This window comes from Equus przewalskii, chromosome 1 (genome assembly GCF_037783145.1).
Source record: "Equus przewalskii isolate Varuska chromosome 1, EquPr2, whole genome shotgun sequence".
Classification (NCBI taxonomy): Eukaryota; Metazoa; Chordata; class Mammalia; order Perissodactyla; family Equidae; genus Equus; species Equus przewalskii.
In genome coordinates, this window is record NC_091831.1 from 100,488,672 (window position 1) to 100,502,399 (window position 13,728).

Sequence of the window (13,728 nt, forward strand, 5' to 3'; positions counted from 1 at the left end):
CACAGCGTGCCACTTTTACTATTACCGAGCATTAATGTCATTCTGCTTTCTGTGGAAATCTGTAGTGAGAAAGGGATTTGAACAGATAGAGGAGAGAAAGTGGGGCAGGCAAATGGGTACTGGGCAAGAGTGTCACTGGGTAAGACCCTGAGAAGGTCACCAGGCTCCAAGACCTATATATACTGTCCAGGGACCATCTGCTCTGCGAACTTCTCGTGACAACCAGACGATAATGAGACTAGCTACAAATGACAGTCACAACTAATTTGCAATGACAATTAAATACTATGTAGACCCTAATGTTCATTTTGATATAAACAGCGGAGTCTTTCATTGTTTTCAAGATACTTTGGAAGTCAACTCATAATTAACACCTACTTCGTTAACTTCTTAGGAGAAATTATTCTTTCAGGGCCTTTTTGTAACTTATTATACTTGGAGAATGTATGTTACCTTCATTTCCTCACCAAAGTCAGCCTATGTGAGAAGTCACTTAGAATCAGGAGATTGCTTGGTGAGTGGGAATCACCACGAGAATAGATAGGTTCCACACCAAATGGCATCTGTCGTGCCATCCATCTCACAATAGGGATTGAGCTGCAAATGAGAACTGGACACACTCAAACTTTGTTTGCCAGGGCCTCCTACTTTCCATCTCCACATGCCAACCTGCCTCGCCAATGAAGCCAGGATTCTTAAAGTCTTGTGGCACAGGTTCTCTCTTCCCTCTGTAGGGTTCAAGGGCAGGTCCAAACCTTTACCTAAGCTTCCTTGTATGACCTCTTTCTTTTTTAGGTTGACACATGATGTTCTTAGTTATATTACCACTTTCAGTCAGACTAATATCCTATCACGGTTGCCCAACAGCCAGGTTGTCTCCTTTAGGTGACTTTGTATGTCTGGCCTCTGCTGAATGAAAGGTGGTCTTAAAGTTTCATTTTCATTGCTCTCGTTACTCAGACTTGGGACTTGAGAGGTGGCAAGGGCACATTACACTACTGCCGAACACCACTGCCACCTTGTACAGTCATCTGTTGCTTAACGACGGGGAGATGTTCTGAGAAACGCATGGTCAGATGACTTTGTCATTGTGCGAACATCATTGAGTGTACTTATACAAACCTAGATGATGTAGCCTACTAGACATCTAGCTATATGGTACTAATCTTATGAGACCACCATCATATATGTGGTCTGTTGTCGACTGAGACATCCTTATGCGCTGCATGACTGTATTTAGTTAGTTGTTTAGAAGTCAGGCTCTTGTTAGATTGGAAGCTCCTGAAGAGTAGAGATGATGTCTTCTTCTTCTTCTCCCAGCCTTTCTGCAAACCTTGCTTATGTGAAATATACTGATTCATGTTGTCTCTGCAGTTAACTTTCAAGCCACAGACCACTCAGTGCTAGGTGCTGTGGGGGCCCTAAGAAAGTCACTTGGGTTGGGGAAAGGGGTGATATGTGGAGGCCCTGGGTAGGTAGGGTGAACTCTAGAGGACTTCCCAAATGTCAGTTTAAATGTGCAGAAGCTAAAGTTAAGGAGATTCAGAGTGAGAGCACCTTATTTTATCTTCTTTCTTTCTTACCTTGCTGTTTCTTCTCACTCTCTTCCCCAGGCAGCATCCCCCCTGTAGTTATTTCACATGGTCCTCTCTCACGCTTTGTAAAATCGGTTAAGTATTTAGTCAATACAGACAGTCACCTCTGGTTCCTGTCCCCTGCATTGAGGACAGAATTGAGATGAGACCCAGATACTGGAAAAAATGACCAATAATACGAGGCACTGTCTAGTCAGTGTTAGACAACTGGTTGAGGTGAGAGGGAGGGTGGTCGCTCTGAGTAGAAGGTCAGGAAAGGCTGGAGAGGATGCGTTTTGAGAATATGATTCAGATAGGTGGAGAGAAAAGCTGAGTAGTTAGGTTTTACATCCATGAGGCTAGAAAAACAGAAAGCTCTTAGCTTAGTATCTGGCAGTCACAAGTACCTAACAAGGACTCACTGTGATGATTATGATTGTATCTGTTAGTGTTGTTAGTTTTATTATGTTCTTCAGAATGAAGTAGCCGGCTGAGGTTTAATGACTTGCCTAATGTCATCCAGCTAGTAAGTGTCCGAGCCAGGGTCTAAATCCAGGACTGCCTAAATCCAAAACTTGTGCACGAAACTATGTGTACAGTGAGTTTGGAAATGCAGTCCTGCGCCGTGGGAGAACTCAGAGCTGGGGGTTTAAAAAGCTGATCATCAAAGGAAGACACTTATTTTTCTGTGTCCACTGATCCCTTTTAATCACAGGGATAACTATGGTGATCGAATGGGCTTATCATCATGGTCAGTAACTAATAATCCTGAATACAAGGATTATCACTCCCCATCATCCACATAATCCCAGAATGGGGTACAACTGACATTTCATTTGGCAGTTGGAGTTTTAAACAACTAGCTTTGGTGCTCGCTCATGTGGATGAGTTGAGTAATTTAGAGAAGTACCCTATTTGGATATTTCCAGAAACTCTGCTTGGCAACCACAAAACTTCAGTTTAGTGACCACAGAGAAGCAAAATGACAAACCGCTTTTGTAGGAAAGAAAACAGCTTACAGTTTGCAAAATTAGACAAGTACATCTGTTTCTTTTCACTTCCATTACGTATGTATTCTTTACTGTTTTTGTTTTATCTCAAAAATCATTGCTCAGCATAATGGTGTTAGCGAGATGGGCATGTCAGCCATGTCCTAGGGTCCTTCGTGGACTTTGACATCTTCTTTTCTCCTAACAACCTGCAAGGTAAGTATCTTTTTTTGCCCCTTTTAGAGATGTTCCCATGTCTTGAATTTTAAGTAAATTTTTCAAGGACACAAAACTAGGAAGTAATAGAAGTGGAATTTGAATCCAGGTCTTGCTGACTCCAGAGCTTCATCTCCCACTGTGATTGAGTAGGGTATATGCACACGTGCACTTACACATACATGTGGCTTATATTTTGTATATTAGACAATATTCTAGGGTAACCACTTTTAGAGAACAACCTTAGGGGTGGGGGAAAACTAAATATGTATACCTTTGTTGTATGATCAATAACCTCCCAAAAAGGTGTGTAAAGACTGAATGTGAGTAGACTCAGCCATCTGGTCGACCTGAATTTTTCTGACCAGACATTCCAGTTTTGACCTGGAATTGCCATATGGGTCTTGAGTCTATCACTGCGTCCAGGCATGGCTTAATGGTCTGTCTAGCCGTCTGACCTCCTTTGCTCATTTTGCTGCTTCCTTTGCCCTGTAGGTATTTGTGTTTATGACTACTATCATCCAAAGTGTTCATATTCTCGACAACCTAGATGTGGGCTAAGTCATGAAGCAAATATGTATTATAAATATCATTTACTATACTCATATATTTTAACAGAGTATTTTTCAAAGACTATATAAGTGATCTTCTCAACCAACCTTTTACTCTTATTTAGCTCTCCTGGGTGTGGGTTTATGTCTTCTTCCACTGAAGTTTAAACATCCAGTGATTGCTTGGATTGTTTATAATTCAGCTTCCTGCGTGTTCTTCATGGTGAGATCCTTTGGACAGGCACATGGGAGCTGGTAATTGTATAAGATCACATTTCGTGTACACAAAAGGAAAATGTTGTTTATCTACATCAATATCTTGCTCTTACGGTCCTTAAATAATCAACCCATCTATTCTAATATCTTCCCATATCCTGTTGAATTTTAATAAATTTGCATTCTTGCAGATTGGGGATTCTCATGTAAAGAGAATGCAAAGGATGTATTTCCTTCCCATACATTTCAGTTTAACAAGGTAGAATGGAAATATCAATGCAAATTTGCTGTCGTGAAACACACACACACACACACACACGCAGAAACTGCTTATCTGCAAGGTGGCAGTGAGAGTTGTGTGAGAGATGACTAACCGCTTACTAATTTTCATGCCCAGATGTTAATGCTGTATTTCTGAATGTTTGTATGCAATTAGGCAGTTTTGTCATACGAAGACTTTTCATCATTGATGGTATTCAAAATTATTTGTCCTTTCCTGAGTATGTTCTTGGAAATTGTTTGAAATTGTTAAAACTAATGCTTAATGGATAAACAAACTGTGGTACACCCATACATGGAATACTATTCAGCAATAAAAAGGAATGAACTCTTGATACAGACAGCAACTTGAGTAGATTTCAGAAGCATCGTACTGAGTGAAAGACACCAGTGTCAAAAGATTTCATACTGTATGATTCCATTTCTAAGATATTCTGGAAAAGATGAAACTATATGGTGAAAACAGGTCAGTGTTTGCCATGGGTTGGGGGATGATTTGACCACAGTGGGATAGCGTGAAGGAGACTTTTGGGCTGAGGTGATAGAACTGTTCTGTGTCCTGATTGTGGTAGTGGATACACAAATACATACATCTGTTAAAAAGTCATAGCATTGTACACACATGCAAAAAGTCAATTTTACTGTGTATTTTCTTTAAAGTAAAATTTAAAAAAAACCCCAGTGCTCAATTATGCTTGTTGAGAACATCAAGAAAATCTCCCAATGATAGCAGGATACCAGGAATTCCTGAGGAGGAAAACATGAATTATGTTCTTTTTAATGAAAAACTTATTGATGTAGTTACTAGGTTTACAAAGATGGTGAAAATAATGCAGCTTCTACTTGGTGGTGAATTCCTTTGGCTCTATGCAGAGTGTAGGGGAACACTCAAAGTTATGTGTCCCCCAACGGCTGTAACTTGGTCCTCCTGTGCCTGTGTAGCTTTTCTGTTCTTCTTTATGGTGATCACTTTCCTTCCTTGGTGTGTATATATGGTGTGTGACAGTTACAGCGGCTGTGGGAACCATAACTTTAAGTTCTGTGACTTTTCTGTGAGTAAAACCAGCCATAATATTGAATTAATGTCGTTCTTCACATTTAATTTCCATATTGTTGTAAGTGGAAGACTTACCGAGTGTTTGAATAAAAGCTCTGTGTTCATTTTTGATAGCGTGTAATTGATGGTGGGGATGTGGACCAATTTTGTCACTTAATTAACGTTATCGTTAAGTCCGGTGAGGCCACCTTGGGGGAATGTATATGGTGTGCTGGTCTGAGAGGTGGTGCTTTTTCAGCCCCCAGCCCACCACTCTTCTGTTTGACAATGGAAGGCACCCGACCACCATGGTCCTCGGCTAATAACCACACACTTTACACAGATATTCTGATCCCAGCACCAGTAGTTTTGTGGAATTGCCTTCAAACAAGGTTGGTTAAATGGAGCACTGATTCATTTCATGAACTGGAGACACTAAGGGGGGTTCAGCCTGCCGAGGATCACAGAGCAGGTGTTACCTGTTGACTCTGCGTGTGAAGGTGCGGTTGGGCTGTTTTGGTTTTGTAAATCAGGCAGAAGAGGAATTGCTGAGCTTTCAGGAAATAGTAGCGTGTGCTGTAAAAGGCAAGAGGAGAAATCTTCGAAATTGGGAGACTTGAATAAGGTTCTGATTGTTGTCATAAAGTGGTCTTCAGATGGTCTTGTCCAACTCACCTGGGTGTCTTTTTACAAATGACAAAAGAGGAGGCACCCAGAACCAGAAGGGGGTTTAGGAAAGGGCCTGCTGCTGCCTCTTTTCCTGTCTGCCAACAGGTCAAGCCCACATTGAGAGGACTCTTGTCCTGGCTGGGCAGTGGTGGTACTTGCAGGGCCAGAGGGCTCTAGTGACTGAAGTGCTGGGACCCTTAGAGATGTGAAATCACCCATGATCCTGTGTGAATTAATCTGAGTGGAAGAATATTCACAGTCAGGGGACATTAGATTGGGGACTGATGGAGGAAGATGCAGATGCGAGAACCACAGATGCGAAGGGCCAGAGGGCCTCCACTCCTCATGGCGGGGGCTTGGGAGGCTCCACGCTGATGTGTGAGCAGGGCTCATTTCTGCCTGGTTGCAGCATTTCTTGATGTCACTGCGTACAGAGGGGATGGACCAGAGCGCTTCTGTCTGTTTCCAGCCCTTACCATCCCTCTTGGGGGCTAAAGAATTGCCCTCTTGCTCTGGAACCTGGGTCTGTTACTGCCTGAAGTTCCACCTGAGAGACAAAGAGAGTCTTGGAAGGCAGCCTGCCATCCAGGCAGGATCTCTGAATTGTGCCAGGACCTCCCTGACGGTTACTGTGGATGAGAAGGACCAAGGACCACAGGGCTTCTGGTCCCTACCTCCACCCGCAATGGTTCATGGTCATCTAAGCAATCTCTGCAGGGCTGCTGCCCACCTCTAAATTTGTCCATAACTTCAGAGTTAGCCAGCCTTCTTTGGAGGGAGAAATCTGTTGTTTTTTACACAAGATAATCAGCCCCAGCTAATGTGTCACATAGACACGAACATACCCAAAATGCAAGGAGGCCGTTTGCTCATCTCCCTTGCATTCTGCCTTTCCATGCAGGTGGCCGTACTCACATCTAGTCCAGAAACCTTCATAAAGTCCCAGAGCTCCTCTGGGTCCCTCCTTTGTGCATATCAAGCCTGTCACAAAGGAGATGTCTACTGTATCCCTTGCTAACTACTAAATGATGCTTGCTTCATTGCCCTGTGGAATCGTTTCCTGGGTCTCTGAGGCATATTTTAATGAGGAAATTTGGATTTCCTAGTTTTTGGTTGGCAAGTGTACAGTTGCTAGACTCAGGAAGGGATGGCTTGAAGAAGGTTCTTTCAGATCACGTTTTAAAGCATTTCCTACCTGACTGATAAGCTCGCCGGCCTTTCTGGTTCCTGAGCTGCCATTTCCCTCTGATGGCTGGGGGCCAGGCAGACTCACCCTGGGAGGGACCTCACCGGATGACCCTGCTGCTCTGGCTTCCTTTGCTACAAGCAAAGCTGCTCGAATATTAAACCTTGGGTGAACAAAGGATGCAGGAGAGAAAGCCTACATCCCAACAGGAGAGCCAAATGGGCCTTCTCCATGCTCTGATCAATGACTAAGAAGGCAGAGGCTGCAGCCAGACGGACTCCTTGTATTGCGAAGACTAGACACACACACAGAAAGGCAGCCCACATGTCTGACACTAAGTGTGCAGATGGCAGATTCAAAGGGAAAGACCTGATAAAGGATATCCTTGTAGGTTGCAATTCTTTTGCTTCTTTAAAGCAGGATTTTTTTCTTTTTATTTCCAGAATCTATGTGGAAGTGGGGATCTAAGTGCTTCTCTGACATCCCAACAATTTGAAGAACAATCTGTGAGTGACAGTCCTTAAAAACAAACAAACGCTCAAGTAAATATTGTAACTATTTCTTTATCAAATGTTTGGATCTGTATGTCTTTGCCTCTTTCATTTCTAAAGGATGCTGAATTGTATCCACTTACAAAGACAGGACTTGTGAATTATAGCTGGACAAGATGAATTCAGTGCCTATTGATTTGTCAGAGTGGGATAGATTCTTCTAAAAATACAGAGCAGCCATGAAATTGAGGGAGGTAGTACAGGCGGCAAAGCCCTTTTGAAGTGCTTTGAAACGTAGACAGGGAAACTCTCAAAAGAAGGCTGTCGAGAGTGACTTAGCCATGGGATCGATTAAGTGAATATCAAATAAGTGGACGATAAATTATCTTATTTGTCCTTTCTCTTTGGAAAGACAAAAATTTGAACTGGTGCAAAACTCTAGGTCAAAGCTTTAATTGGATTCATTTAATAAATATTCAAAGATAAACAAATTTGATATTATGACCCTTAAGAGTTGACCCATTCCTGGAAAGGGAGGTGAACTGCATTGGGAGGAGGTGAGACTGTGAGGGTAAGAGGAGGGGACCCCAATGGAGGGGGCCAGGAAATGAAAGAAAAATATGCAAAAGGTGGGAGAGAGCTAGATAGAGCCAAAGTGAGTCACCTGTGGACACCTGTGTGGGATGGACGTGCAGCTCAGTGGGCGATCAGCTGAGTGGTTGTGAGCTGAAATGTTTTTATTACAGGCAGAGGAGGTGTACCAGAGGTGATGGGGCCTGGTGGGAAGTGGGGAGGAGAAGAGGGAGATGTGTTATATGTGAGTTTGGAATTGTGGACATGTGTTCCTGGGAGCCAGCCCCACAGCTGCACTTCTGCATGCTATTTCCCCTCTTGGTGCTCCACCATGAGTTATAGCATAAAGAATCCTGCAGAAGATGAATGCGTTTTATTTATACTGCTTATCTAATCCTTCTTGAAAAGTTAATATTGTGAAGATATTGCCATGATGGCCTCTGAATTCTGATAGCCTCCCACTGGAGAGAAATAGGAAAGAACAAGTTCACAGAGCAGTGTAACCAAGTCATCAAAGTGAGTGGGAGTGGGAGATGACACCTGCGGATTTGCCATTGTAGTGAACCAGTTATTTTTCCTTACATTAAGAACTGTTTCTGAAACTCCGTTCCTTGGGCCCAAGACAACTGACTAACTTACTTCTCCATCCGTGCAGACTCTCGGGGAAGCTGGAGATGGCTTGAGTAATCTGCCCAGCCCTTTCGCCTACCTCCTCACCATACACCTGAAGGAGGGCCGGAACCTGGTCATCCGAGATCGCTGTGGTAAGGCCGGGCTCTGCTATTCTGTTTGTGGTCTGCAGGCCTCTTTCTCTCTCCCCTTGTATCAACATTGTCAGTCAGTCTTATCCATCTCAGCGTGGTTTGCAGAGCTCAAATCTAGTCCTCTCCAAGTGTTGAAGAATTTGCAGCAAATATTTAGACACACTGAATCTTACTGTCCTTTTCTGCTATTAAATTCATAATAACCATCCTCATCCTCATCGCATAATACACGTAGATGGAAATGCCCTCTCAACCCCCCTCCTTCCTGTGCTAAAATCCCGCTGGCTCCCCTCCCTCAGGATAACATCTGTCCCTTGTATGTGATTGATTTGTTCTTTTCTACCTGTTTCTGTGCTTTTATACACACACACGCATACATGTACATACACACACATATATGCATACAAATATATATTTGAACTAAAATGATATTATAATGTCCATGTTATCCTGCTATAAGCTTTTTTTACTTCCCAAAATATATTCAAGAGTGATCATGCTTTTCTATGTAAACATGCCTTTCTTTTAAATTTTACGTAATATTCTGTGGTATGAAGTGGTATCTATTTCTCTCTTGATGACAGCTGTTTTGTTCCTACATTCTCAGCAGTATAAATGATGCTATAAATGAACATCCTCTGTATTCCTTCGGATATAGATAAGAATATATCTTAGAAAAAAGATAGCATGTGTTTAAGAGCAGACAGTGGAGCCAGGCTGCCTGGGCTCCAATCTTGGCTTCTCCATTTCTTGCTGTTTGATTTACAAAATGCTCCTTGACTCTGTGACTTAGTTTCCTTACCTGTAAAATGAGGGTAGTCATATTAACCTACCTTATAGGCTCTTAGGAGGATGTATAGTAACTTATATAAAGGGCTTTAAAACTACATCTGGCTTCTAGCACTTAATAAGAGTTAATCGTTGTTAGCGGCTAGGACAGAACCTAGAAATGCAAGTCTGGGATCCACGGCATGCATGTTTTTAAATTTGAGAGAGACTGGCAAATTGCCCTCCAAAATGTACAAAGTATGCCCTCTCCTACACTGTTTATGTGTTCCCCGTCTTGTCACTGTTGAATAGTTACTTCTGTCACTCCTTAGTTTTCAACTGTCTCAAAGGTTGAGTGTCAACTGCGTTTCCTGGCTTATGATCATGATGAACGTGGCCACTTGTATTTCCTCTTCTGTGCATTTCTCTCTGTATCCTTTCCCCAGTTTTCAATTGAGCTTTTCCTTCTAAATTTTTGTAACTTTTAATAATTTTCAGCATTAACATTTGTTCATTGTATGTTGCAAATATTTTTCCCCTAGTCTGTTGCTTATCCCTCATTTTTATGGCCTCCTTTGGCCTTCAGAGGTTTTACATTTCATTGTAGGCAAACATGTCTGTTTTTCCTTTGCAATATTTCTCATTTATTTTACTTAGTAGGCAGGACCTTTATATTCTAAAGAATTTTGTGTCTTTCTCCAGGTCTTGGCCAATTTCTCCTACTGCTTCCTTTCGACTCTGTGTTGAAACACCTCTGAAACAAAGGAAGGGCCTCCTAGACCCTTTCTTCTGTCTTCTGAGTCTCTTAGCTTTTCTTTCTCATTCTTCCCATGACTTTTTCCTTTTGGGAAGAAATCTCAGCCTGGTCTTCCAGCTTACTCAGTTTTCTTCCAGGTTACCATTGTGCTATTACATTTATCTATTGAGTTGTCATTGTTTTCATTTTTATAACAGCCTATTATTGTTTCATGAATGAGATGATGCCATCTTGTTTTTGAGAATACTAAGTCTACATTTAAAATCTCCCGTTCAGTGTTTTATCTCCTGGATATCAGCTGGTTGTGTCTGCTGCTCATCTTTTTATTTGTGTGATCCTGTTCCACCGTCTATGGATGCTATTTTTGCTTATTGCATCCTGCCTTCTCTGAGAGTGACGAGGGTGGGGACGTGCAGCCGGACAGGGTGAGCCAGTAGTTCAGGCTGGCTCCTTCTCATTCCTCCTAGTTATCACCTGCTACCTAAAGCCTTCCTCTCTGGGTCACTGCCCATGCTCACTGTTCCTGCTTGCAGTCAAGTGCCTTTGCTGGTCATTGCTTGGCACCAAGGGGAGACGACAGTTCTGGCCCACCCAGAGGCTTTGCGTATGCTGGGCCAACCAGCCACCCTGACAGTCACTCAGGCCATTTTCTGCTTTCCATATTTGCTGCCTCCAAGCTTGGAGAATTCCTGGCACACACCCTCCCATCCTCCCAGCGCACCTCCGCCCTGGTACCTTTTTCGCTTTGACTCTCTACTGCTCATGTTTTGGGACATGGATCCTTCCATCAATCTGATCTCGCCTGACTTCTGTCTTTCAGGGCTGTATAAAACATGCCCACTTTTTTTAAGAAAATAAAATTAGTCTCTCTTTCTCTCTCTCTTTCTGTGTCTTTTTGTATTTTCTCAATTGTAGGACTTCAAAGTAGTGAAAAAAATCTCATTTTATACCTATTGATAGATATTGTTTTCTATCAAAATCGTAATATCTTATCTATCAATTGTGCAACTTCTTGTATTCTGTCGTGTGCTATCGTTGTAAATGTATGCATTTTAATAGATATATCTCTTATGCTAGTTTTAATGATTGGGGCCGGATAGCATTTCACACCTGAAATAACATCTAAGGAACACGATCATAAACCAGTGTACAGTTACCCCCCACAGATGTCCTGACTCTTGCTCTGAACCTGCACAGTGTCCAGTGGGTGCTTCCGTCGAATAGCGATCATTATTGAGCTTATTTTTTGAAAACTTATCTGGCGATTAGAAGTGTGTTCTATGGAGGGAGTATTTAACTTTACTAGGAAAAAGTGTTCTAAACCTTTAAAAAACATGCTCTGTTTTAAATTTTTGGAAACCTCCAAACCTTTGGGGGTACACACAGGCCCTGAACCTCTTCTACAGGCCAGCTGCCCCATTTCCACTTTTCCCATCTTTTCTGGTTCTTTCTCCATCATTGACGTAAGTTACCTGGGAACACCACCGTTGATATGTCGTACTGATGCACTTACAGCAGATTCCTAGTAGATGGTCAGTAAACTTAGTAGATGATGAAGAAGCCATTGTGTATAGTAGAAAATGACTGAAACAATAGGGTTTTCGTGTTTGCTCCATATCTCGCTGTTTTAGGGCCAAAGGAGACACTGTCGTTTGTGCTCTAATCCCAGCCATTGTCATGTCTATCTGTATAGTTTCATCACAATTAAGACATCATATAACAATTTGGCTTTATGTTCTGTAAACCTAGTATTATCCAAGTGTAAGACCTAATAAGGAGTCTAAGGCATAAACTGTGCTGTTCTAGCACCCATTTCATTGATAAACATCAGTGACTCTTCTTGTCTGTTGTCTTTTATTTATTGGGAAGATTAATCGTTATCTGTTAAGAAAATAGCCCCCTCCCAGTCAGTTCTTTTTCTATACTTTGGTGTGTGGCATGCCTCCCTATACTGTGACTATATTAATTTCTGCTTCATTGTCACAAGTCTTAAGTTAGTGATCAGGGTATGTTCCAGAGCCCACTCAAGGTAAGGCAGCACGTGAATGTCCACGGGGATTTAAGCGGGGATGATCATTATCAGCTCGTGGTCTGCCATACCTGTCTCCTTTGTCTGGGACTGACTTTGCTTATCAATATGGCATTATGTTCTATGGAACCGAACCCAGTCTCAGAATTTTATCCAACAGAATTATATAGTTCTTTGGACCAATAGTTCTCAAACTTGAGTGAGCATCAGAATAACCCGGAGAGCATATGAAAATATACATTATCCCCATCCAGGTTTTCTGATTCAGCAGGTCTAGGGTGGGGCCCCAAAATTTGCATTTCCAACAAGTTCCCAGGTGATGCCAATGCTTTTGGCCCAGGAACCACACTTTGAGAACTGTTGCCCTGGGTGGTCTCTGTCTACCAGTGGGTATTGACGAATGAGGAGAAACCTATGCTTCTCCTGGTGGGTAAAGTGTAACTCTCTCTTAGCCACAAGATTTTCTTTTCCTAGGGCTGTACCTCATTATGTATGTGCTCTCCAGCATCTGTCTCAAACTTTCCTTTATTTGTATTCTCTGAACATAATGTAATTTGGTATTAGCCCAATTAACATAATTTGGTACAGAGAACTATGTGATATACCAAAGTACTAAATATAAAAGAATTTTTGAATTATCTGTGAATTTATTTTTTTATTCTTTATTTCTTTTATTCTTTATTTCTTTTTATTCTATATAACATGTTCTCCAATTCTGTGGATATAAGATCAATAGCTGATTGTCACAGTACTAAATATCCTTCAATATCCATTCAAATGGTACTTCTTCTGTGTAGTCTCTTATGTTTTTCACAGACACAGGCTCCCTCTCATCTCAATCCCATAAAAAATTTACCACTATAAAACATACACCTTTATCCTTAATTGGATAAATGACTGATCCTTCCTGTTAAGGTATTAGCACTCTATTAGTTGGGAGACAATTTTATTCATCTTTGTACACCCTACTATGCTGTATTGGTGGTTTGAACATAGAATGCTTTTAATAAATTTTAATTCTTCATTAGGGAAATCCAACTTAATTGCTAGACTTAAAGAAAAGGAGTACTAAAGGCTGTAGTAAGTGGGAAAACATCTTCCTAGAAGGGAACAGAGTTCATTCACTCACTCCTCTACGCAGCAGGCATGACTGAGTCACTTCAGAGAGATGAGCACTGCACCGGTTCGTGACTGGGACCTGGTGATTAAAGTCAGGAAGAAGGACTTACACGATTTTAGAAATTCGGCATATCATACAGATCACCTGCTTTAACTTCCGATTTAACAGAAGCTCCAATTCAGGAGACTGAAGAGCAGAGACTAAATGACTTGATCGAGGTCTTCTGGGGAGGCAGTGGTTGGGGCAGGACTCAGTGGACTGCGTGGCTCGATGGAACAGACAGAGGATTTGGACAGTACAGTTTGGGACTTCAATGGCAACTTACTCAACCTCTCTGAAATTTAACTTACCCTTCCGTAAAATGGGCATGATACAGCTTGCCTTGTAATGCAATTGTAAGAGTTGAAAGAAAGAAAGTATATATTGCATAGTGCCATACATATAGAAAAAAGTCAATAAATGATAGTGTGTTATTAGAGTTATTAATGAATAATAATAATGAAAATAGCC

At 41.7% G+C, this 13,728-nt stretch overlaps 1 protein-coding gene across 7 annotated transcripts in view; it reads left to right on the forward strand.

The window, feature by feature from the left end:
- The window catches only part of MCTP2 (multiple C2 and transmembrane domain containing 2), a 222,974-nt gene that overhangs the window by 50,043 nt on the left and 159,203 nt on the right, over positions 1–13,728 (forward strand). For all 7 annotated transcript variants that reach the window (XM_008535761.2, XM_070618934.1, XM_008535767.2 and 4 more), the window contains exons 3-4: positions 7,160–7,222; positions 8,436–8,544. In XM_008535761.2, the coding sequence (XP_008533983.1) occupies positions 7,160–7,222; positions 8,436–8,544 (172 nt within the window). The remainder of the gene's footprint in view (positions 1–7,159; positions 7,223–8,435; positions 8,545–13,728) is intronic.